Raw genomic sequence first — 27,801 nt, 5'->3', positions numbered from 1 at the left:
TCCTTTTTGTTTTTAACTGCTTACAAACTTGGTTAAATTGTGAAATGATAGAGATGCTGTACATAAGAACAACTGAAATACGGCTAATTTTAATTTATTTTTTATGCCATTATAACACAAACACTTCATAATAAAGAAAATCTAAGACCCATTTCTTGAAGTGGAGATATTTGAATCTTGTGTTTATATAGAATTTATCAGTTGCTCACGTTTTAGCTCGATTTTAGAACCCGTTTTATTATTATCTGGGCCTGGTATTCCCTACATTATGGGGACCAAATATCCCCACAAGTATAGTAATACTAGTAAAGTTTGACCTTGCGTGGACATTTTTTTGGTCTCTATGAGGTAACAAGCTTATAAATCATACAGAATGATCTTTTTCGAAAATTTAAAAATGCATTAATTTGTCTGTGATAGGTAGGTTTAGGGGAATGGAATAGGCTATACAGATTGTACAGTATAAAAACACTTACGTCTATGGAATGTTCCCATAAAATATGGTGTGTGTAAGTGGTTGGGTGGGAGATTGGGTTTTACGTGTGTGCATAATTTCGCAAAATGTGTGTTTTGATTATTTTCTCTTTTTTTTTCACATATAATCTGCTGAATCTGTTTATTTCGTGATGTTGAAAGTTACTTCAAGAGCGTTCTAATGGCTTACTATTTTAACAACAACAACAACAACAACAACAACAATTTTTATACTAAGATAAAAAAAAGTGTTATGTTTCTATATGTCATTATTCAGATTTGATTCTTTTTTACAGGCCTAATATTATGTTTTCAAAGTACATAAGATTATGTGATGGCAATGAGTAGCTTCTGTTTTATTTATCAGTATCTGGGGGATTCTTTTCAACATTATCTTTTTTAGTATGGTATGCAGTTTTGTGATCAGAAAATGCTGCGTATTTTCACATATTGAACATGTTTGTCCACACGGTGTCACTGGCAACCCATGTAAGTTTTTTAGTGTCTTTGTGAAGCTCCTCCTTTAGATGGGCAGGGATCGTCGCCTTGTCAGAGGTCTTTGTTCGAGAGCCCCGTCCGCCTCGGTGTTGCTATCTCGGTGTCTTGGAGACAGCAATAAGCCTGTTATGGAATATACAAATTATATTTTTCTTGTTTAGCCGCCAGTCTTACTCATGGGAGGAAATATGGACATAACGGATGACTGTTGGTGCTTTAAATGGATCTTTATTATGTTTTTATTTAATAACTGGAATTACGCGGACGCGCAGATTGTGTATTCTGTGTCGGAGGAGGTTAACACCGGGACCACGGTAGGGAATTTAGCAAAGGATCTAAACCTGAATGTACAAGACCTCGACAGAAGAGGATTTCAAATCGTCACAGGGCCCAACAAAAGATATTTTGATCTAAATGCAAAGAATGGAATTCTCTTTGTTAGAGAAAAGATAGACAGAGAGGAGCTGTGTGGTCGGAGCTCTAAATGCGCTTTAGAGTTGGAGGCCATTGTTACTGCGCCAATGAACATATACAGATTTGAGGTAAATATTTTAGATGTTAACGACAATGCACCGGCATTTCGCACCTCAAAACTATATCTTAATATTTCTGAACAGACATATCCTGGGCAGAGATTTTCATTACCAAGTGCATTCGATCTCGATGTTGGAGCAAATTCTGTAAAAACCTACAAACTGAGTTCGAATGAACACTTTTCTCTGGATGTACAGAGCGGAGGAGATCAGAGTGTTTCAGCTGAATTAGTGCTGCAGAAAGCTTTAGATCGAGAGAAACAGCCTGTGATCCAGCTCACACTGACCGCTGTAGACGGAGGAAAACCTCCAAGATCTGGTACAACACAGATAGTAGTTAATGTAGTAGATGTGAACGATAATATTCCTGTGTTCGACAAGCCACTCTATAAAGCGCAAATAGCAGAGAATTCACTTACCGGTGCTTCTGTGATCACAGTGAATGCAAAAGATGCAGACGAGGGCCTTAATGGCGAAGTCATATACTCGTTTATCAATCATGATAATGATAACAGTGTAAACGCGTTTTCAATTAATCCAGTTACTGGTGAAATAACTGTCAAAGGCCCTATAGATTACGAAGAAACTCCTGCAGTTGAGATTCGCGTTCAGGCCGAGGATAAAGGGCCAAATCCACGAGCATCATATTGTAAAGTCTTACTCGAAATAACTGATTTAAATGATAACGTACCAGAAATAAGCATAATGTCTTTGCTTAATGAAGTGAGAGAGGATTCGTCTCCAGGTACAATGGTGGGATTAATCACAGTGAAAGATGGCGACGCTGGTAAAAATGGTGTTGTGCAGCTTAAAATAAACGACTCGGTGGAATTTAAATTGGAGAATACTTATAAAAACAGATATTCCTTAGTGGTTAACGGTCCTCTAGACAGAGAGCGCGCGTCCGAGTATAACGTGACCATCACAGCTACTGATGAAGGGACTCCGCCTCTCTCCAGCACCAGTGTCATTGCTGTACACGTTTCTGATGTGAATGACAACGCTCCGCGCTTTCCAGAGCCCGTCATTAATGTTTATGTGAAAGAGAACAGTCAGATTGGAGCTGTTATTCATACAGTTTCTGCTTTAGATCCTGACGTAGGTGATAATGCCCGGATAACATATTCTTTACTGGAAAGCTCTAAAAGCGGCCCGGTAACATCCATGATCAACATCAACTCTGACAGTGGAGATATTCACAGTTTACAGTCGTTTAACTATGAGCAGATGAAAACGTTTGAGTTTAAAGTTCAGGCCACAGACTCTGGTGTTCCTCCTCTCAGCAGTAACGTGACTGTAAATGTTTTTATCCTGGATGAGAATGACAACAGTCCCGGGATTCTCGCGCCCTATTCCGAGCTCGGTTCCGTTAACACGGAGAACATTCCGTATTCTGCTGAGGCGGGCTACTTTGTGGCCAAGATCAGGGCTGTAGATGCAGATTCTGGTTACAATGCGCTGCTGTCTTACCACATCTCTGAACCCAAAGGAAACAATCTGTTCCGAATCGGAAGCAGCAGCGGGGAGATCAGGACTAAGAGGAGAATGAGTGACAATGACCTGAAAACTCACCCGTTGGTCATTTTGGTTTGTGATAACGGAGAGCCCTCACTGTCAGCGACTGTGTCTATTGATGTTGTGGTTGTTGAAAGCGCAGGTGACGTCAAGACTCCATTCAGACACGCGCCGATAAAGGAGGAGAGTTTCTCGGATTTAAATCTGTATTTGCTGATCGCCATTGTGTGTGTGTCCGTCATCTTTTTACTGAGCCTCATCAGTTTGATAGCTGTAAAATGCCACAGGACAGACGGCAGTTTGGGCAGGTACAGCGCCCCGATGATCACCACACACCCTGACGGGAGCTGGTCTTACTCCAAAGCTACTCAGCAGTATGACGTGTGTTTTAGCTCGGACACGCTGAAGAGTGACGTAGTGGTTTTCCCCGCGCAATTTCCGCCTGCAGATGCAGAACTGATCAGTATTAATGGAGGAGACACTTTTACCAGAACACAAACACTCCCTAATAAAGAAAAGGTAAGGCATCCAGAATCCTTTTTAAATTGTTGACTTTCACAAGGTGGCTTGTTGGGTGGTTGATTCTCATTTACATGCACAGTCAGTATAAGCTAAATCTTTTAGTGTTTATTTGCTCTGTGCAGGACCTTTTTCCAATAAATAGTTTGTGCTGTCCATGGTGCTGATAGCACGATCAATTTCAAATACATTACGATCATGAATTTTACACAGGTGGCTTTATTTTATTTAGTAGTTTTAGCACTTGTTTTTCTAATAGTTTGTGCTGTCCATGGTGCTGATAGCACTGATTTTTATCCAGTTTACCATTTTATTATTTTTGCATTTGGATGTTGGAGTATTTATTTATTTACTTAAATGGGGGTCATGTGATTAATTTAGTTTTGTTCAGCTCATATTCAGCAGTAAAGGTTCAGACAGACTTTGTCCATTGCACTTAAAAAAAATAAAAACAATAAAAATAAAAATTCAGTTCCACACGAGCTATGTACATCCACAAGGTGTCATCAGCGACCTGCGTTAAAATTATGTTTTTATGATTATTCTCGTAGAGACTCCTCCCTGTTTTGGGGCAGGGCGTTTGAGCTCGAGCAGTGCTTTGTTCGGGAGACGCCACAATAGAGGTTTTCTGATTTGCAGCGCTGTACATGGTTTATTTTACTACGAAACTGTGCGGATGTATTTAGTTTGTCCTGTGGATTTGGTGTTGACGGATCATGGCGAATTCACTAAAGGAGCGAAATATATTGTGGATATATCTGACAGTATTTTATTTCCTTCCGAGGATGTCTTCTGGGCAAATTGTGTTTTCTGTGTCGGAGGAGGCCAGTCCGGGGACTGCCGTTGGAAATATAGTCAAAGATTTGAACCTTAATTTGCAAGAACTGGAACACCGTGGATTTCAGATCGCTTCTGGACCCAACAAGAGGTATTTCGATGTAAATATGAAAACGGGAATACTTCAAATTAAAGAGAAAATAGACCGAGAGGAAATATGCGAACGTAGCTTGAAATGTGCTTTAGAGTTAGAGGCCATTGTTAATTCGCCATTGAACATGTACAGATTTGAAGTAAATGTTTTGGATATAAACGACAATTCTCCCACATTTCACTCCTCCTCGTTACAATTAAATGTATCTGAGGCGGCATTTACAGGGGAAAAATATACATTACCAAGTGCGGATGATGCGGATGTGGGCAGTAATTCAGTAAAGAGCTACAAGCTGAGTCCAAATGAACACTTTTCTCTGGATGTACAGAGCGGAGGAGATCAGAGTGTATCTGCTGAATTAGTGCTGCAGAAAGCTTTAGATCGAGAGAAACAGCCTGTGATCCAGCTCACACTGACCGCTGTAGACGGAGGAAAACCTCCAAGATCAGGAACAATAAACATAATTGTTAATATCATAGATGCGAACGACAATATTCCTGTGTTTACAAAGTCGCTTTACAAAACTCGAATTCCAGAGAATGCTCCCGTTGGAACCTCCGTTATCACAGTACATGCGAGTGATGCGGATGAAGGGATAAACGGAGAGGTGGTATATTCTATCATAAAACATGTTAATGATAAAAACATTGAATCTTTCGCAATCAATCAAGTGACTGGTGAAATTACAGTTAAAGGTAAATTAGATCACGAGTTAAACAATGCTGTTGAAATACGTGTGCAGGCAAAAGACAGAGGTTCGCTTCCGAGAGCAGCTCATTGTAAAGTATTGGTAGAAATAATGGACGTTAATGACAATATTCCTGAAATATCTGTAACGTCTCTTGTTAATGTTGTAAAGGAAGGTTCACCAAAAGGAACAATGGTCGGTTTGATTACAGTAAAAGATGATGATTCTGGGGAAAATGGATCTGTAAAATTGAAAATAATCGATTCCCTTCCGTTTGTATTACAGAACACCTATAAAAATAAATATTCTCTAGTTGTAGACGGTCCTCTAGACAGAGAGCGCGCGTCCGAGTATAACGTGTCCATCACAGCTACTGATGAAGGGACTCCGCCTCTCTCCAGCACCAGTGTCATTGCTGTACACGTTTCTGATGTGAATGACAACGCGCCGCGCTTTCCAGAGCCCGTCATTAATGTTTATGTGAAAGAGAACAGTCAGATTGGAGCTGTTATTCATACAGTTTCTGCTTTAGATCCTGACGTAGGTGATAATGCCCGGATAACATATTCTTTACTGGAAAGCTCTAAAAGCGGCCCGGTAACATCCATGATCAACATCAACTCTGACAGTGGAGATATTCACAGTTTACAGTCGTTTAACTATGAGCAGATGAAAACGTTTGAGTTTAAAGTTCAGGCCACAGACTCTGGTGTTCCTCCTCTCAGCAGTAACGTGACTGTAAATGTTTTTATCCTGGATGAGAATGACAACAGTCCCGGGATTCTCGCGCCCTATTCCGAGCTCGGTTCCGTTAACACGGAGAACATTCCGTATTCTGCTGAGGCGGGCTACTTTGTGGCCAAGATCAGGGCTGTAGATGCAGATTCTGGTTACAATGCGCTGCTGTCTTACCACATCTCTGAACCCAAAGGAAACAATCTGTTCCGAATCGGAAGCAGCAGCGGGGAGATCAGGACTAAGAGGAGAATGAGTGACAATGACCTGAAAACTCACCCGTTGGTCATTTTGGTTTGTGATAACGGAGAGCCCTCACTGTCAGCGACTGTGTCTATTGATGTTGTGGTTGTTGAAAGCGCAGGTGACGTCAAGACTCCATTCAGACACGCGCCGATAAAGGAGGAGAGTTTCTCGGATTTAAATCTGTATTTGCTGATCGCCATTGTGTGTGTGTCCGTCATCTTTTTACTGAGCCTCATCAGTTTGATAGCTGTAAAATGCCACAGGACAGACGGCAGTTTGGGCAGGTACAGCGCCCCGATGATCACCACACACCCTGACGGGAGCTGGTCTTACTCCAAAGCTACTCAGCAGTATGACGTGTGTTTTAGCTCGGACACGCTGAAGAGTGACGTAGTGGTTTTCCCCGCGCAATTTCCTCCTGCAGATGCAGAACTGATCAGTATTAATGGAGGAGACACTTTTACCAGAACACAAACACTTCCTAATAAAGAAAAGGTAAGATAAGTTAATACTTTTTTTTTTTCGTAGCAAATTGAGTATTTGCTCCGATTTTGATCTGCATATCTAACTGCCATCCTCTCTGTTGTCTTGAGTATTTATTGTTTAGCTTGAAGTTGCAAAATATTGTTTTTCGTTTAGAGTGCACGCTTACATTTTTGCAGAGACATTGCGTTATTTGACCTGATTTATTCTTAATATGTATTTTGGAGCTGTTTGTGGTACTGAACACTTCTCGTCCGAACGTCAAGATAGGGAATATTACGTGTTATCAGGAGAAAAATAATGGCACGTATGGTACAGCATTTTAAAGTAATGAAACTTCATTTCCCGTAGTTTTGTTTTTCTTTTAGTGCAGTGTACATTGACAAAACCAATGCAGTTAAGTTTTTGGTAGATTATAATCATTAATAAATATTAAAGTTTAATAATATGACTAAAATATTAATTCTGAAATGCATCTATGTCAATTTTAAGGACATTAGGTCTCTTTTCACTGAATTATCATCTACTTCGCCTCCATTTGTCCGCGCGGTGTCGTTAGAGACCGAGATTTTCTCTTACCTCGGCTGCAAAGCTCCTCCTCAGTTAAGGGAGGGTTCGGTTTATCACGTGGTGCTTTTGTTCGCGAAAGGCCACATTACTGTCTCAGTTTTTGCCGGAGCTGTGAGGAATTACGGCGTTGTGTGGTTATTACCGAATGGATGAAACGGATTTATTGACGGAATTATGAAAATGGCAAAACAAGGATTTAAATCGTGGATGTATTTCATTGTAGCGTTTTCCATTTGGGATATTACCGATGGACAGATTGTGTATTCAATATCAGAGGAGGCTGATCCGGGAACCACAGTGGGAAATATAGCAAAGGATTTGAACCTACATCTTCAAGAATTAGAGCTTCGTGGGTTTCAAATCGTTTCAGGCCCAAATACGAGGTATTTCAATGTTAATTTGAAAGGTGGTGTTCTCTTTGTTAGAGAAAAGATAGACAGAGAGGAGCTGTGTGGTCGGAGCTCTAAATGCGCTTTAGAGTTGGAGGCCATTGTTACTGCGCCAATGAACATATACAGATTTGAGGTAAATATTTTAGATGTTAACGACAATGCACCGGCATTTCGCACCTCAAAACTATATCTTAATATTTCTGAACAGACATATCCTGGGCAGAGATTTTCATTACCAAGTGCATTCGATCTCGATGTTGGAGCAAATTCTGTAAAAACCTACAAACTGAGTTCGAATGAACACTTTTCTCTGGATGTACAGAGCGGAGGAGATCAGAGTGTTTCAGCTGAATTAGTGCTGCAGAAAGCTTTAGATCGAGAGAAACAGCCTGTGATCCAGCTCACACTGACCGCTGTAGACGGAGGAAAACCTCCAAAATCTGGTACAACACAGATAGTAGTTAATGTAGTAGATGTGAACGATAATATTCCTGTGTTCGACAAGCCACTCTATAAAGCGCGAATTATGGAAAATGCGCCCCCGGGTACCTCGGTTGTCACGGTCCATGCAAGTGACGCTGACGAGGGCTTGAACGGGGAAATTATTTATTCATTTATACGCAGTGATGATGACAATATTGCTAACGCTTTTACAATTGATTCTGTCAGTGGCCTCATCTCTGTTGTGGGGAACATTGATTACGAAACAAACAATGCCATAGAAATCCGTGTCCAAGCAAAAGACAAAGGCCCGAAACCAAGGGCTGCTCATTGTAAAGTTTTAGTTGAAATTGTTGATATTAATGATAATGTACCTGAAATTTCCGTGACATCTCTCGCTGAAACAGTCAGAGAAGACGCTGCTGTTGGTACAATGGTGGGACTGATCACCGTTAAAGACGGAGACGGGGGAAAAAACGGTGCAGTTGCTCTTAAGATACGCGATTCTGCACCTTTTCGCATACAGAATACATATAAGAATAAATATTCTCTAGTTGTAGACGGTCCTTTAGACAGAGAGCGCGCGTCCGAGTATAACGTGACCATCACAGCTACTGATGAAGGGACTCCGCCTCTCTCCAGCACCAGTGTCATTGCTGTACACGTTTCTGATGTGAATGACAACGCGCCGCGCTTTCCAGAGCCCGTCATTAATGTTTATGTGAAAGAGAACAGTCAGATTGGAGCTGTTATTCATACAGTTTCTGCTTTAGATCCTGACGTAGGTGATAATGCCCGGATAACATATTCTTTACTGGAAAGCTCTAAAAGCGGCCCGGTAACATCCATGATCAACATCAACTCTGACAGTGGAGATATTCACAGTTTACAGTCGTTTAACTATGAGCAGATGAAAACGTTTGAGTTTAAAGTTCAGGCCACAGACTCTGGTGTTCCTCCTCTCAGCAGTAACGTGACTGTAAATGTTTTTATCCTGGATGAGAATGACAACAGTCCCGGGATTCTCGCGCCATATTCCGAGCTCGGTTCCGTTAACACGGAGAACATTCCGTATTCTGCTGAGGCGGGCTACTTTGTGGCCAAGATCAGGGCTGTAGATGCAGATTCTGGTTACAATGCGCTGCTGTCTTACCACATCTCTGAACCCAAAGGAAACAATCTGTTCCGAATCGGAAGCAGCAGCGGGGAGATCAGGACTAAGAGGAGAATGAGTGACAATGACCTGAAAACTCACCCGTTGGTCATTTTGGTTTGTGATAACGGAGAGCCCTCACTGTCAGCGACTGTGTCTATTGATGTTGTGGTTGTTGAAAGCGCAGGTGACGTCAAGACTCCATTCAGACACGCGCCGATAAAGGAGGAGAGTTTCTCGGATTTAAATCTGTATTTGCTGATCGCCATTGTGTGTGTGTCCGTCATCTTTTTACTGAGCCTCATCAGTTTGATAGCTGTAAAATGCCACAGGACAGACGGCAGTTTGGGCAGGTACAGCGCCCCGATGATCACCACACACCCTGACGGGAGCTGGTCTTACTCCAAAGCTACTCAGCAGTATGACGTGTGTTTTAGCTCGGACACGCTGAAGAGTGACGTAGTGGTTTTCCCCGCGCAATTTCCGCCTGCAGATGCAGAACTGATCAGTATTAATGGAGGAGACACTTTTACCAGAACACAAACACTTCCTAATAAAGAGAAGGTAAGAATGTTTTATTAAAAGTGAGGAAAACACGTTTTTCTGTTCAATTTGGTTTAGAGCAGCAATTTCTCCTTGAATGTTCAGTGTTGTATTATTCAGTATTATTTTTTAGATTAAGACTAGGGGAAATTATGAACCATTACCTTCTTCTCCCAAATCTATTTTATTCCTTTTTTTTGCACAGGTTTAGAGCTCAGTTTTATCGTCTTTTGCACTAGCGCACTCTGTCCGTGGTGCTGAAAACGCAAATGCTCTTAGAAATCCACTGCTATTTTATCTGATAGTGCCATATACTTATGATTATGTTTCTGTTCCATGTCTTATCCTGTCTTGTAAGTTCACCCCTTTTTAAGATTTAATTGTGTAGTTATTATATAACCTTGTTCAGTATATGCATTCGATGCCACTGTTATAATTAGACAGCCAGTATGATGTGGACACTTTTGTCATTTTAGACATCATCAAATTGTTTTAATTTAATGCTCTTGCAACTGATTAAACATCAACATATTTTATTTAGAAACTGTAGAGTTTGCAGTTGTCCGCACGATGTCACTAGCCTTCCATTTTACATGAGAATTTCCATAACTCCACTATAAGCTCCGCCTCATTTTGTAGCTTCCCGAGCAGAGAGTCTTTGTTCAGAATTCGCCATTGTGTCAGGAAGCTGCTGTAGTGCGCGGTTTCGTGTGATATTTCCTCAGCGACTATGTTATCGGATTTTTACGATTGTGTCATATCCAGAAGATTTAGAGACAATGGAATTCAAAGGGCAATCAAAATTTCGGCTTTGGCTCTCTGTGTACTTTCTGTGTCGGCTTTGGAATATAACGGGCGGACAGTTTGTCTATTCCGTGTCTGAGGAAGCGAACCCAGGAACTGCAGTTGGGAATTTGGTGAAGGATTTTAATCTGAATATTCAAGATCTTGAGGTACGAGGGTTTCATATAGTTCCGGGACCGAACAAGAGGTATTTTGATTTAAATACAAAAACTGGCATTCTCAGTGTCAGAGAAAGAATTGATCGAGAAGAGATATGCGAGCAGAAGGTTAAATGTTCGCTGCCTTTAGAAGCCATGATTAGCTCTCCGTTGAATATTTACAGATTTGAAATAAATGTTGTTGACATTAATGATAATGCACCCGCATTTCGGACATCAATAATACATCTAAATATTACTGAATCAGCCATTCCAGGGGAGAGATTTCCTTTACAAAGAGCATTTGATGCTGATGTTGGCGTTAATTCGGTTAAGAGCTACAAACTGAGTTCGAATGAACACTTTTCTCTGGATGTACAGAGCGGAGATCAGAGTGTGTCTGCTGAATTAGTGCTGCAGAAAGCTTTAGATCGAGAGAAACAGCCTGTGATCCAGCTCACACTGACCGCTGTAGACGGAGAAAACCTCCAAGATCAGGAACAATAAACATAATTGTTAATATCATAGATGCGAACGACAATATTCCTGTGTTTACAAAGTCGCTTTACAAAACTCGAATTCCAGAGAATGCTCCCGTTGGAACCTCCGTTATCACAGTACATGCGAGTGATGCGGATGAAGGGATAAACGGAGAGGTGGTATATTCTATCATAAAACATGTTAATGATAAAAACATTGAATCTTTCGCAATCAATCAAGTGACTGGTGAAATTACAGTTAAAGGTAAATTAGATCACGAGTTAAACAATGCTGTTGAAATACGTGTGCAGGCAAAAGACAGAGGTTCGCTTCCGAGAGCAGCTCATTGTAAAGTATTGGTAGAAATAATGGACGTTAATGACAATATTCCTGAAATATCTGTAACGTCTCTTGTTAATGTTGTAAAGGAAGGTTCACCAAAAGGAACAATGGTCGGTTTGATAACTGTAAATGATAATGATGCTGGTAAAAACGGACAGGTAACCTTAAAGATTCAGGGCTCTGTTCCTTTTAAAGTTCAGAACTCATACAAAAATTATTATACTTTAGTTGTAGATGGACCTCTAGACAGAGAGCGCGCGTCCGAGTATAACGTGTCCATCACAGCTACTGATGAAGGGACTCCGCCTCTCTCCAGCACCAGTGTCATTGCTGTACACGTTTCTGATGTGAATGACAACGCGCCGCGCTTTCCAGAGCCCGTCATTAATGTTTATGTGAAAGAGAACAGTCAGATTGGAGCTGTTATTCATACAGTTTCTGCTTTAGATCCTGACGTAGGTGATAATGCCCGGATAACATATTCTTTACTGGAAAGCTCTAAAAGCGGCCCGGTAACATCCATGATCAACATCAACTCTGACAGTGGAGATATTCACAGTTTACAGTCGTTTAACTATGAGCAGATGAAAACGTTTGAGTTTAAAGTTCAGGCCACAGACTCTGGTGTTCCTCCTCTCAGCAGTAACGTGACTGTAAATGTTTTTATCCTGGATGAGAATGACAACAGTCCCGGGATTCTCGCGCCCTATTCCGAGCTCGGTTCCGTTAACACGGAGAACATTCCGTATTCTGCTGAGGCGGGCTACTTTGTGGCCAAGATCAGGGCTGTAGATGCAGATTCTGGTTACAATGCGCTGCTGTCTTACCACATCTCTGAACCCAAAGGAAACAATCTGTTCCGAATCGGAAGCAGCAGCGGGGAGATCAGGACTAAGAGGAGAATGAGTGACAATGACCTGAAAACTCACCCGTTGGTCATTTTGGTTTGTGATAACGGAGAGCCCTCACTGTCAGCGACTGTGTCTATTGATGTTGTGGTTGTTGAAAGCGCAGGTGACGTCAAGACTCCATTCAGACACGCGCCGATAAAGGAGGAGAGTTTCTCGGATTTAAATCTGTATTTGCTGATCGCCATTGTGTGTGTGTCCGTCATCTTTTTACTGAGCCTCATCAGTTTGATAGCTGTAAAATGCCACAGGACAGACGGCAGTTTGGGCAGGTACAGCGCCCCGATGATCACCACACACCCTGACGGGAGCTGGTCTTACTCCAAAGCTACTCAGCAGTATGACGTGTGTTTTAGCTCGGACACGCTGAAGAGTGACGTAGTGGTTTTCCCCGCGCAATTTCCGCCTGCAGATGCAGAACTGATCAGTATTAATGGAGGAGACACTTTTACCAGAACACAAACACTCCCTAATAAAGAAAAGGTAAGAAATGTTCATCAAAAGTGAAGAAAACACATTATTCTGTTCGAGTCTAGAGCTGCATTTTTTTTTTTTTTTTTATTCTTCGTGCTGTATATAGTTAATTCAATATTTCTTTTTATTTATTTATTTTTTAGATTAAGACTGAGGGAAAATTAATGGACCATTACTCTTTTCTCCCGAAAATATTTTATTCCTGTTTTGGACAGGTTTAGAGCTCAGTTTTATCGTCTTTTGCACTAGCGCACTCTGTCCGTGGTGCTGAAAACGCAAATGCTCTTAGAAATCCACTGCTATTTTACCCGATAGTGCCATATACTTATGATTATGTTTATGTTCCATGTCTTATCCTGTCTTGTAAGTTCACCCCTTTTTAAGATTTAATTGTGTAGTTATTATATAACCTTGTTCAGTATATGCATTCGATGCCACTGTTATAATTAGACAGCCAGTATGATGTGGACACTTTTGTCATTTTAGACATCATCAAAACTGTTTTAATTTTATGCCCTTGCAACTGATAGATTAAACATCAAAATATTTTATTTAGAAACTGTAGAGTTTGCAGTTGTCCGCACGATGTCACTAGCCTTCCATTTTATAGGAGAATTTCCATAACTGCACTATAAGCTCCGCCTCATTTTGTAGCTTCCCGAGCAGAGAGTCTTTGTTCAGAATTCGCCATTGTGTCAGGAAGCTGCTGTAGTGCGCGGTTTCGTGTGATATTTCCTCAGCGATTATGTTATCGGATTTTTACGATTGTGTCATATCCAGAAGATTTAGAGACAATGGAATTCAAAGGGCAATCAAAATTTCGGCTTTGGCTCTCTGTGTACTTTCTGTGTCGGCTTTGGAATATAACGGGCGGACAGTTTGTCTATTCCGTGTCTGAGGAAGCGAACCCAGGAACTGCAGTTGGGAATTTGGTGAAGGATTTTAATCTGAATATTCAAGATCTTGAGGTACGAGGGTTTCATATAGTTCCGGGACCGAACAAGAGGTATTTTGATTTAAATACAAAAACTGGCATTCTCAGTGTCAGAGAAAGAATTGATCGAGAAGAGATATGCGAGCAGAAGGTTAAATGTTCGCTGCCTTTAGAAGCCATGATTAGCTCTCCGTTGAATATTTACCGATTTGAAATAAATGTTGTTGACATTAATGATAATGCACCCGCATTTCAGACATCAGTAGTAAATCTAAATATTACTGAATCAGCCATTCCAGGGGAGAGATTTCCATTACAGAACGCGTTTGACGCAGATGTAGGCAGTAACTCCTTAAAGAGCTACAAGCTCAGTCCAAACGAACATTTCTCTCTGGATGTACAGAGCGGAGGAGATCAGAGTGTATCTGCTGAATTAGTGCTGCAGAAAACTTTAGATCGAGAGAAACAGCCTGTGATCCAGCTCACACTGACCGCTGTAGACGGAGGAAAACCTCCAAGATCTGGTACAACAGATATCATAATTAACGTAGTCGATGTTAATGATAATATTCCTGTTTTCAGTAAGTCTTTGTATAAAGCCAGAACCATTGAGAATGCGGCGCGTGGTACTCACGTGATCACTGTTCAAGCTGTTGATTTAGACGAGGGCGTAAATGGTGAAATAATTTATGCAATTGTTAACAATGACAAAAATGTCGATGTATTCTCAATAAATCCAGCAACAGGAGAAATAACTGTACAAAAAGATGTAGATTATGAGCAGAGGAGTGCAATCGAACTCCGAATACAAGCAAAAGATAAAAGTAATAATCCGAGAGCTGCACACTGTAAAGTTTTGGTCGAAATCGTAGATGTGAATGACAACATACCGGTGATATCTGTGACATCTTTAGTGAGCACTGTTAAAGAAGATGCTGCGATTGGCACGATGGTTGGAATGATAACTGTAACTGATAATGATGCTGGTAAAAACGGACAGGTAACCTTAAAGATTCAGGGCTCTGTTCCTTTTAAAGTTCAGAACTCGTATAAGAATTATTACACTTTAGTTGTAGACGGTCCTCTAGACAGAGAGCGCGCGTCCGAGTATAACGTGACCATCACAGCTACTGATGAAGGGACTCCGCCTCTCTCCAGCACCAGTGTCATTGCTGTACACGTTTCTGATGTGAATGACAACGCGCCGCGCTTTCCAGAGTCCGTCATTAATGTTTATGTGAAAGAGAACAGTCAGATTGGAGCTGTTATTCATACAGTTTCTGCTTTAGATCCTGACGTAGGTGATAATGCCCGGATAACATATTCTTTACTGGAAAGCTCTAAAAGCGGCCCGGTAACATCCATGATCAACATCAACTCTGACAGTGGAGATATTCACAGTTTACAGTCGTTTAACTATGAGCAGATGAAAACGTTTGAGTTTAAAGTTCAGGCCACAGACTCTGGTGTTCCTCCTCTCAGCAGTAACGTGACTGTAAATGTTTTTATCCTGGATGAGAATGACAACAGTCCCGGGATTCTCGCGCCCTATTCCGAGCTCGGTTCCGTTAACACGGAGAACATTCCGTATTCTGCTGAGGCGGGCTACTTTGTGGCCAAGATCAGGGCTGTAGATGCAGATTCTGGTTACAATGCGCTGCTGTCTTACCACATCTCTGAACCCAAAGGAAACAATCTGTTCCGAATCGGAAGCAGCAGCGGGGAGATCAGGACTAAGAGGAGAATGAGTGACAATGACCTGAAAACTCACCCGTTGGTCATTTTGGTTTGTGATAACGGAGAGCCCTCACTGTCAGCGACTGTGTCTATTGATGTTGTGGTTGTTGAAAGCGCAGGTGACGTCAAGACTCCATTCAGACACGCGCCGATAAAGGAGGAGAGTTTCTCGGATTTAAATCTGTATTTGCTGATCGCCATTGTGTGTGTGTCCGTCATCTTTTTACTGAGCCTCATCAGTTTGATAGCTGTAAAATGCCACAGGACAGACGGCAGTTTGGGCAGGTACAGCGCCCCGATGATCACCACACACCCTGACGGGAGCTGGTCTTACTCCAAAGCTACTCAGCAGTATGACGTGTGTTTTAGCTCGGACACGCTGAAGAGTGACGTAGTGGTTTTCCCCGCGCAATTTCCTCCTGCAGATGCAGAACTGATCAGTATTAATGGAGGAGACACTTTTACCAGAACACAAACACTCCCTAATAAAGAGAAGGTAAGAGATGCCATATAGCCTACAGTTTTATATATATATATATATATATATATATATATATATATATATATATATATATACTTGTTGAACACAAATCTTTAAAATGCGTAAACCGAAAACAAATGGTTTTGTACTGTTCTTAAAGCTTATACCAGTTTTTCTTTTTTTTTTTTTTTTTTTTTTTGTCATTTTATAGCCTAATTCTCTCTTCGAAGCCACTTGGTGTCAGTATTGAAGTGTTTTGCAACGTTCGTGCGCGCCCACATTGGCTCCTCCTAGTCCTTACTTGAGCGCGCGCTCATGCGCTTTTGTACTATTTCGCTTTCATGGCTGTATGCATACAAACAAATTACATACAGTGGAATAAAACCAAAGAATGGAACCTGTTTTGTTAATATTATTTTTACAGCGATTTGTGGAGTTAACAAAATAGATGCGTAATGGCTCGGATATTTCTTCTCTGCGGGACTGTTATTTGTCTGGTTTTGCTGCGCTTGCTGTCTACGGCTTCAGCCCAGATCTCATACTCCATTTCAGAGGAGGTGAACACGGGGACATTTGTTGGAAATATCGCAAAAGATCTTAATTTGAACTGTTCAAGAACTGGAATCACGCGGATTTCACATCCCCGCAGTTTTGGGAAGGAAATATTTTGAGGTTAATTTGAGAACTGGTGTTCTGTTCGTCAGCGAAAGGATCGACAGGGAGGAATTTTGTCCTGCTTCACCGCAATGTTCAGTGAATTTAGAAGCCATTGTTAATAACCCATTAAACCTGTTTCGCATTGAGATAAATATTTTAGACATTAATGACAATGCTCCGTCGTTTAGTGTTAGGTCTAAGCAATTTAACATATCAGAGAATGCGTTTGTTGGAGACAGATTTCAGTTGCCGAGGGCGGCGGATCCTGATGTAGGAGCGAACTCGGTAAAGAGCTACAAACTGAGTCCGAACGAGCATTTCTCTCTGGATGTACAAAGCGGAGGAGATCAGAGTGTGTATGCAGAGTTAGTGCTGCAGAAAGCTTTAGATCGAGAGAAACAGCCTGTGATCCAGCTCACACTGACCGCTGTAGACGGAGGAAAACCTCCCAAATCGGGTACAATGCAGATAATCATAAATGTACAAGATGTGAATGATAACGCACCCGTGTTTGGTAAAGCTCTTTACAAAGTGCGTCTTGTTGAGAATGCTCCAATGGGAACATTGGTCATAAATCTGAATGCCACTGATTTGGATGAGGGTATGAATAGTGAAATTATTTATTCTTTAGTTCACCAAGACAGTGATGACAAAACAAACAACGTTTTTAAAATTGATTCTGCTGCCGGTGTCATCTCAGTGCAGGGCAGTGTGGATTTTGAGCGACACAATGCTTATGAGATTCATGCTCAGGCTAAAGACAAAGGAGCGACTCCGCGTTCCGCGCACTGTAAGATATTAGTAGAGGTTTTAGATATAAACGACAACGAGCCAGAAATATCATTAACGTCACAAGTGAACACAGTAAGGGAGGATGCTAAAAAAGAAACAACGGTGGCTTTGATAACAATATCTGACAAAGACTCGGGGAAGAATGGGAATACGCATGGAAAAGTGGTAGGTGATGTTCCTTTTAAATTACAGTCATCGTACAAGAATTATTATTCTCTTGTAGTGGATGGGCCTTTGGATAGAGAGCGTGTTGATCGATATAATGTCACAATCATGGCGTCAGATGAAGGGACTCCGCCTCTTTCTTCCACACGCGTTTTCATTGTGTATGTATCTGATGTTAATGACAATCCCCCACGTTTTCCAAATCCTGTTATAAATATATTTGTAAAAGAAAATGGGCCTAAAGGCCAAATCATTTACACTATTTCGGCTGTTGATCCAGATTCAGATGAAAATTCCAAAGTTACTTATGCATTACTGGAACCACTTCACAAATCTGGAACTGCATATTCTGTAGTTAGTATAAACTCTGACAGTGGAGATATACACAGTTTACAGTCATTTAACTATGAGGAGATTAAAACGTTTGAGTTTAAAGTTCAGGCCACAGACTCTGGTGTTCCTCCTCTCAGCAGTAACGTGACTGTAAATGTTTTTATCCTGGATGAGAATGACAACAGTCCCGGGATTCTCGCGCCCTATTCCGAGCTCGGTTCAGTTAACACGGAGAACATTCCGTATTCTGCTGAGGCGGGCTACTTTGTGGCCAAGATCAGGGCTGTAGATGCAGATTCTGGTTACAATGCGCTGCTGTCTTACCACATCTCTGAACCCAAAGGAAACAATCTGTTCCGAATCGGAAGCAGCAGCGGGGAGATCAGGACTAAGAGGAGAATGAGTGACAATGACCTGAAAACTCACCCGTTGGTCATTTTGGTTTGTGATAACGGAGAGCCCTCACTGTCAGCGACTGTGTCTATTGATGTTGTGGTTGTTGAAAGCGCAGGTGACGTCAAGACTCCATTCAGACACGCGCCGATAAAGGAGGAGAGTTTCTCGGATTTAAATCTGTATTTGCTGATCGCCATTGTGTGTGTGTCCGTCATCTTTTTACTGAGCCTCATCAGTTTGATAGCTGTAAAATGCCACAGGACAGACGGCAGTTTGGGCAGGTACAGCGCCCCGATGATCACCACACACCCTGACGGGAGCTGGTCTTACTCCAAAGCTACTCAGCAGTATGACGTGTGTTTTAGCTCGGACACGCTGAAGAGTGACGTAGTGGTTTTCCCCGCGCAATTTCCGCCTGCAGATGCAGAACTGATCAGTATTAATGGAGGAGACACTTTTACCAGAACACAAACACTTCCTAATAAAGAAAAGGTAAGACCTTTTAGGGGGCCACTATTAGTTCAGTTAAAATATACTTTATTTTCCTATGTGTATACAAAAATCTGACATCTCCTGTTGAATCACGAGCCGTTTTTAGATCGCCTGAGAGCTCTCCATGGTACTGAAACACACTGGGATTGAGCATATAGTTTGACTCTGTCAAGCAGCAACAGTGTGCTTAATGGTGTCTCATTGAATATCAATTTTTGTTTGGTCAAAGTAAACAGATTTATTTATTTTTTTAAAATTATATATTTTTTATGATTACTGAAGGTTATTATTCATTTATTTATTATTATTATTATTATTATTATTATTATTATTATTATTTTTACATGGTTTGACCTCTTTATTATGCAGAGACACCACAGCTGTTTCTAGGTCTGAACATGAGTCAGACGGCTGTCACGTGAAGCGGATTTGTTGCTGTCTGTGTCATGTTGGTTAAAGAGGCCATGCTCGGCTTTTGTGTTCCGCTTGGAAAATCTCTGACACATAAACAGGAAAAAAAGGATGCTGCTACTGGGCTTGAATTTACCTATGCTTACCTCATGCTATCTTACCTAACACATGCCCTTTCCCCATTATCTTCCTCATTTTTTTTTTTTTTTTTTTCTTTTTCTTTCTTTCTTTTTTCACTTACTGCAGGCAGTACTGGTTAGTACTGATGGTGCACCTTTTTAAAATATTGTCTCTCCCTTTCCAAACACTCAACCTCTCTCTCTTTTTCAATCCATTTGCAAGCTATTTCCCAATGGAAGTTTAATTTAGATTCAGTTTGTAAACAGGATTCAGTGGATTAGCATTAGCATCAAATTTTAACCTCCGTCCAGCCACAGACACACTCTCTTTCTTTCTCCATGCAGCTGAGGCCTCTCAGTAGGGGAGAGCCATAAGGATAATTTCTACAGTCTGTAATTTGGAGAAGGTCTTATATCCCTATATATAGTTCTGTCTCCTTCACAAATTAAAGTTGTATTTTATTTCTCACATTGTTTGCTTTCTCTCTTTCATCTGTCTATGCTTTTAAGCCAATCTGGTTGTGTTTGTCTCTGCTGTAGTCTTTAAAGGATTGCATGAGCTTGCATTGCAAATATGAATTTCTTAGAATTTGACTGCAGCATTTGAGATGATGGCTCCAGAAAAAAAAAAAAAAAAAAGAAAAAGCCATAAGCATGATTTGTTCCAAAGAGAATTCTATTGTGTGCTTTAATTGAAGCAAGAACATCTGACCTTTTGTACAGCAGAGTTAGCATTATTTGTGCACATTTCAATAATGTCCTGGTGCTCTCTTCTGTGCACAGCAACTGCTTATTTATAGCGTTTGTGTGCTTTAAATATGAGGATTTATTTTATCTAATCTTTTTTATTCATTTATTTATTACAGTTTTACAGTAGTTCTGCAGATTTGTGCTTTTGCTGTGTTTGCTTTGTTGTGTTGAGCAGAACCACACAAAGCAGGATTCAGCTCTGTTATTGTCTCTGTGCTGGCTGAGATTTTCCTTCCAAGCTGATGCATGTTGCCTGTGTGGGAGAACGAGAGGGGGATGGGAGAGAGAGAAAAAAAGGGATAGAAAAAGGGAGGAGAGTGGGGGTGTTGAGAAAGGAGAGATGGGATAAAAGGTAGAGGGAGGAATATGCAGAGAGACAGACAGGGAGTGAGAGAGAGAGAGAGGAAATAAAGTGGGGGAAGGGACTGTAATTTTCCGTTCTGCGCTGCAGGAGCCCTTGGCTTGCAGGCTGAGCTCATAGCTGTGACATCATCACTGTCAATCACACCAAAACCCCACCCTGTGTTCCAGTTCTGCTGAGGACAGAGTCACTCTGACAACAACCGCAAACATAGTCATGCTGTTTATAGAGTGAGTGTATAGGTGCGTCTGTGTTGTGATAGTTTGCTAATATGAGAAGAGGTTGCACAGTTGATATTTGTTGACCAGCAGTGTTCAGCAGCAGAGGTTTCATTACAGTCCTGCGACGACCCTGGTTTGTACAGAGCATTAAATCAATTTCATGAGCGCATTACTGAGATAGAAAGAAGAAGAGCTATATGTTTTACATTTCAGCAATTTCACTTAGTAAACAGATAGAGTACGAACTATCTGTTCTTAGTATGAACAGATAGAAACTGAGTTAGCATTAGTTGTACTGCAGGATAGATTTATTTTAATGTATTTATTTTAGACAATTGGCCATTAAAACCATATCATTACAACATTAGATCTTTCCTTGTATCATGACTTGCAAGAATGAGAGCGTTAAAGCAAAGATTATTTTTTTTGTTATTTTGAATTAATTGTTATTTGATAAAATGGTATGTTTCAACTCTGTTCTTATCAATCAGTTCAACCTGTCCATTCAAATCAATCAATTTGAACTCTGAATTGTGGCATGATTATTTTAACACGATTTTTATTGTATTTAGCCTTAAACATTTTGAATATAATTGGCAATATTGACTGTTTGGCTAAAGTTTTAAAATTTTAGAGCTAAATTAAATGCAAATTTAAATATTGAATGTTGTCATTTCTTTGCTCTATCGCCCTGTCCTAGTTTGTCCTACAGTTACCACATGACCCACAGTTCAGTGGGACAATTATCAACCAGTCACTCCATAAACAGGTTAGTGACATATGCTTCTTTTCTGTCTCCTTCACATTTTATCTGAACACACACACCACAATGATGTTACATTGCAATCTTAGCACTTAGTGTCTTTTTCCATCCCTCCATCTTCAGGTTGTCATGACGACCGGGCTCTGTTTCTTTATAACTAGCCAATGCTGCATTTTGCCACACCCACAGAGAGAGAGAGGGGGGTGGGGGGGAACGGGATAGAGCATACGGAGTCTGTGTGAGCAGAAAGGGTGTGGTGAGCTGGTAAATGAACGGAAAAGAACAACAGTATAGTGTCAGAGAATGTTCATGAAAAAGAAGGAATAAATGGGGAAGCAGTTGGTATCAGGCAAACAAATGAGGGTGTCAGAGAGACAATAAAACGGATTCACTGAATTAATTCACTCTTGGGAGGGTGAGTGTAGAAACAGCAGCCGCTGGGAGTTTAGCCACTGATTAAACATGACAGAATTTATCATAGGCTTATTGAGAGACTGAGACAGAGAAAGAGAGAGAGGAGGAGTATGAGAAGATGATGATTTTTTTTTTTTTTTTTTTAATCACCTTGTCTTTCCCACAAAGTTGGTATATTTTGTTTCTAATAAAGTAATTCAGTGGTGCAGTTTTATCATTTGAGATGTACAGGTCAGGCTTTTGACTAGTGACATAAAATCTGGGGAATACATTAGCTTGTTCTGCGTGGAAGAACCTTTAAATTGTAGTATAGTGATATGTTCTCCAGATGACACTGAAGGAATTAGCAGAAATTAGCAGAAACAATATTTGCAAAATGTAATGAGTACTGAATATTAACAAAGCAGAATGTGCAGTTGTGCAAGGGATTTGAGAACCAATAGGAAACACAAATCTGGACATTTGTCTTTGCAAAAATCTTTCAGTAGGTCATTATAAAACCTGGCAAAGTTTGACAAACTTAAGCAGCTATTCATTTCCCTGATGTATGGAAACTTGTTTCCGCTATGAAAAAAATAAAAATAAAAAAGGTAATTGCGACTTTTTCTTTCTTCTCAGAATTGTGTGATATAAAGTCAGAATTGTGTTATAAAGTCAAAATTACGTGATTTAAAATCAGAATTGTGAGTTATGAAGTCAAAATTGTGTTATAAAGTCAAAATTGTGTTATAAAGTCAAAATTGCATTAAATAAAGTCAGAATTGTGAGTTATACAGTAAAATTTGTGATATATAAATGTGCAATTCTACAATTCATAGCTTGTTTCCGCTATGAAAAAAAAAAAAAATAACTTTTTTTTTTCTCAGAATTGTGAGTTATAAAGTCAAATTTGTGTGATATAAAGTCAGAATTGTGTTATAGAGTCAAAATTATGTTATATAAAATCAGAATTGCGTGATATAAAGTCAGAATTGTGAGTTATACAGTAAAAAATTGTGCAATATAAATGTGCAATTCTGAGAAAACATTCAGAATTGTGAGATATAAAGTCAGAATTGCATGATAAAATTTTGCAATTTCAAAAAAAAAGTCAGAATATGTGGATATAAAAGTTGCAATTACCTTTTTTATTGTTTTATTTAGTGGTGGAAACAAGCTTCCATACTGATGCATTAATTTATCAACCTATTCACTTCTAAATAAAACATAAAAAATGTGTTGTTAATGTACAAAAATATTATGAACAATTCTGTGTAAGTGACAATTCTTTTTTAATTATTTTTTTCAACTGCATTGGACAATTAAATTAGTATTATTAGTACAGAGATTAATGGATCAATTCAAATCTTCAGCTGCTTCTGATTTTGGTACATCTTGTTTTGCTTTGTCTCAATCTATATTCAGCAGTTTACTTGGAAACAATGACTCTATGCTGATATAAAGTTTCAGCATTCATTTTGAAATATAATATATCTGTTTATTTTGTAAATGGATGGCCTGATGTGCATTCACGGTTGTCTGGCCTATATAACCAAGCAGCAAAAAGAAAAACAGAGAGAGAAGGGGAAACTTGGCTGCTTGATATTCTGGTTTTCACACATTTACGGGGTACTCAGTAGTGGCTTTGTGACTCTGTCTGTGCTGAGGACTACTGAGGCTTGTCTGCACTGCCTGATAGCTTTGTTTCACCTCCACAGGCGTCTGTTTTAGAATCAGGCTTCTGAAGGGCAACCGGTGCTGAGGCAGCAGGGTTTATCAGGGCCCCAGAGGTTGAATTGTTTTGTGTTCAGTAAAATCCTGGCCTGTTCTCTGACGGAGAAATGTAATGGAGGAGAAATTACACACGCTTTGGGATCGCAGATCCGGGGATCACGGTGGCATACAGATATGAAGAGAGTTCTGGGTGCGTTTAGCTGTGCCTGCAGAGAATACAACAGAGAATTTGAATGTTTTATTTATTCTGCAGTACCTAAAAGTCGGTTTGAAAAAGTGCTAGAATTTTGAATGTTTGTCTAAAAATCTAGGCTATGATTAGTAACGCCTGTCTTGGGAGTTTTGTTTAATTATTAGAAAAATCTATAAATATATTTGGGTTGCACGTTATTTTAGAGTATGTGTACTTACATGTACTTACAGTGTACTTACCCAAGAAAATACTGAGTAATATAAGGTAACTACACGGGTTAAGGTTAGGTTTAGGTGTAGGTTCAGGGTTAGTACCTAGTTATTACAAAGTTATTATAAATACTGTAATAAGTACATGTACATGGGGAAATGGACTGTAAAATAAAGTGCTACCAATATTTGTTCTGACAATGTTTCATGTGATTATAGTACTTTCTTACTTTATTTAATTCTCATACGTTGAAGATTGGTCAGGATGTGACAATTTGTTTTACAGTAATGAAGTCATATAAGGGTGGCAGAGAAGGAAAAAAAGGAGGAAAAATAGATTATCTTAAAAATAGTTTATACTGAAAGAGAAACGGAAGAGATGACTGGCAGACATAAGTACTGTCATGACATAAGTAATGCCATGTTTAGAGATGAGCTTTGAAAAGAGGATTTATTTGTTCTATTCCATTGTTTCTTTGTGTCTTTGGAGTTAGAGTAAAAAAAAAAAAAAAAAAAAAAAAACAGAGCAAGAGACAGGATCTAATGCATTCTGATATGTGAGATGTAAAGACCTGCAGTTCTTCTTTTGTACCCATAGAGGTCTGACTTTACCCATGCTCTGTTTGACAACATCCAGTACATACTGACACACCCAGTCATCTTCTTTTCTTCTTGGTATTTCAGGATATATCTAATTAATATTCTGGTCTCCTAGAAAAAAAAAATTAGTAAAGGTGTCATGAGGGGGAAAAAAAGTTCAATTCAGTTCAATTCACATTTATTTGTATAGTGCCTATCACAATGCATATCATTTCAAAGTAGCTTTACAGAAAATGCACGTGTCTACATTATAATTTAGAGTGATCTGATATCAGAGATGATTGTGTCCAAGTAATGTATTTTTTTAGAAATGTATATATATACAAATCACGCAGTTCGCTAACATAGTATATTAATTTTAGACAGAAACAATGAGCTCAGATGATTACAATATATAGAAAATTTAGCATTGGTGCATGAACTTTATAAAAGGTGTAGTTAATTAAACATGATATTGATATTTTTATGTGTAGCTTATGCCATTGCAAAGCTTTAATCAGTATAAATATCAAAAGTTGTGTATTAAATTGCACAATACACATTTAGAATTTAATTAGATTAAAAAACTGAATTATATATTTCTATAGCAAATAAAATGTCATATGTTAAGGAAATATATTTCTAAAACAAACATCTATGCAAAATATTAAAAATTAGATAACATATAATCATAAATAAAAACAAAAATCATTTTAAAAAATGTTTTTTGAATAGAGCATGGTTGTTTTCTGATGATATCACCCTTTTACTATGAATGATAGATGCGGTGAGGTCATCACTCGTGGCCCTGAGCAGAGTGACAATGAAGAGGGAAGTCCCAGTCAAACAGAAGCCACAAAACTGACTCACACACATTTTGTAGACAGACAACACTGACTCACACACTCCTATAAAGACATGCGAGGACAATTCAACACATGAATTATAGAGAAGATATTTTCATAAACATTAGTGTTCAGACTCACCTCTAACAACTGTGCAACAGTCTCAAAGCTGGTCCTGCAAAGCTCTGTGCTGCACAATAGCCATTATTGCAGTCTAATGAATGTCTTTTTAAAGGGGCAATAACTGCACTGTAATGATCCAGCGTTAATATTTTAGAGTAATTTATAATGAGTGAGTAGTGGTGGAAATTAATATCTAACAGTAGCACTCTGATGAGCTGTAGACTCTGATACAGAGAGGTGAGGAGATTTTTCTTACCCTTTTTCTGTCATGTTCTGCACTATGCTGTCAAGTCTACAAGAATTAAGAACAAATTTAGAGAAATCTATCTATCTATCTATCTATCTATCTATCTATCTATCTATCTGTCTGTCTGTCTAGATTTTTTAATCCTGCGACTTTATTTCCTTTTGTAATAGACTTTAAATGGTCTCAGACATTTGTGTGCCAGGATAAATAATGTGTGTATGTACTGCTTACATGTAGAAAATCTCATAGTTGAAGTTAAGGTGCCTTCAAGAACTTTTAATTTTAATAAGATGTATTTCAGAGGAAGGCAAATGAATTGGTGGTCGATGAGAATTGTTCGTTTTTGATTAAATTTGATCCCATGACAGAAATATTCATCCATTGCATAACATTGATGATACTTGTTTGGGTGAGTTTCGGCTTCAGATGGAGCAAAGAACTGTCTTTTTTGTTTAGTCTGACAGGTGTCCGTTTGAGCATAGAATAGGAGAGATAACTTAATCTAAAACCCAGAGGGGGAAAACAATTAGCAGCAGACAGCAGATGGATGCGATTCTAACAGGTAAAGCAGGGAGATGTCAATGTTGTACAAATGCATCACAGCACAATGAGACACAGAAAACGACAGTGAGAGAATGTGTGTGCGTGTGTACATGCTAGACAGACCTCGAAGGAAAGGCCAGGTGTTTGAATCAGCTTGCGTGCATAATTGGCGAGATTACGGCTGATGTTTTTTGTCCCCCCTCTTTCAAATGGGCGTAAACAGCCGTGCGTGTCCCGCGGGGAGCGTCTGTGAAATGTCAGGGCAGCGCAGTCAGAGCTCACCTTTGCAGAGTAAAATAGGAAAGAATGGATGTGAAGAATTTGCGTTTGAATGTGCTCGTTTCCCAATACATAAATTATACGTAAATGATACGAAAATAAATGAAAAAGTGAAAATAAAATATAAATAGCTTTGATTCTATAGTCAAATGGATTAGGTGCTAACATATACACACATTAGATTTGAATTTCTTATTGATTTAAGCAAATTGCATGTGTTTTGGTATGTGCACAAAAGAGTAAATTCAATTGTGTACAATTTGCACAATAATAAATATACATGGCTTGATGAGTTGTTTCTCAGTGAAACTGTAAAACTCTACACAACTTCTAAACATTCTTTCATCGTGTGAGCCTTCACGTGCAAAATGATCCATTCAATTATCAAAATCTGTCAGACATGCATGTATATTCCATAAATATCTATGACATTGAATGTTTGTAATGTCTGCTAAATTGGCAAATGGCCTGCCATTGTGATGAAATATGAATCACAACCAACCTATTAAGTTTGGAAGCATACAGTAGGCTATATGGAGTTTGCCCAGCACAATCACTTCCATTTTTGAACATGGAGGAACATCACAACCCTAAACAGCAACAGCAGTTTATTTTTGTAGAAATGTGTTTCATGAAAACTAAAAATTTACAGTTGCTTGTCATGGGAGAGCAATAGGAAGATATGTAAGAATGTGTGGTATTAGGGGAAGACAATAGAGTGTTTAAAAATGAACAAGCAACTGTGAATTTTCAGTTTACACATACATTTCTACAAATATTAATGTGCTGTATAAAAAAAAAAAAAAAAATGTCCAGTCCTACTTTATATTAAGTGACCTTAACTACTATGTACTTACATTTAAATTAATCATTTGATACAATGCACTTATTGTGTACATGTTTTTACATTGTACTTATATTTTAAAAATATCTGCATATAATAACAGCTGTAATCAAATCTATAATTACACTGTTGACCCTTCATTTAAACCACACTTAATCCTACTCATACCACCAAACCTGTCCCTAACCTTACCCATATCCCTCCTCAATAGCAGCACAAGCGTTTTGGGTTGCACTTTATTTTACAGTACGTGCACTTACATGTACTTTTTTTTTACACTGTACTTATCTAAGAAAGTACTGGTTAATATAAGGTAACTACATAAGTTAAGGTT

At 39.4% G+C, this 27,801-nt stretch overlaps 1 protein-coding gene across 47 annotated transcripts in view; it reads left to right on the top strand.

Moving 5' to 3' along the window:
- Nucleotides 1–27,801, top strand: part of LOC127525752 (protocadherin alpha-C2-like) — a 139,141-nt gene that overhangs the window by 81,885 nt on the left and 29,455 nt on the right. For 8 of the 47 annotated variants that reach the window (XM_051918565.1, XM_051918571.1, XM_051918573.1 and 5 more), the window contains one exon: nt 21,416–21,484. The exons of 16 other annotated variants lie outside the window; for them this stretch is intronic. In XM_051918565.1, coding sequence (XP_051774525.1) covers nt 21,416–21,484 — 69 coding nt within the window. 23 more of the 47 variants (XM_051918570.1, XM_051918566.1, XM_051918608.1 and 20 more) reach the window with 23 other exon arrangements.

The sequence above is a fragment of the Ctenopharyngodon idella genome, chromosome 14 (genome assembly GCF_019924925.1).
Source record: "Ctenopharyngodon idella isolate HZGC_01 chromosome 14, HZGC01, whole genome shotgun sequence".
Taxonomy (NCBI): domain Eukaryota; kingdom Metazoa; phylum Chordata; class Actinopteri; order Cypriniformes; family Xenocyprididae; genus Ctenopharyngodon; species Ctenopharyngodon idella.
Note: the sequence above shows the minus strand (reverse complement) of the source record. Positions and strands in the feature narration are given on the sequence as shown.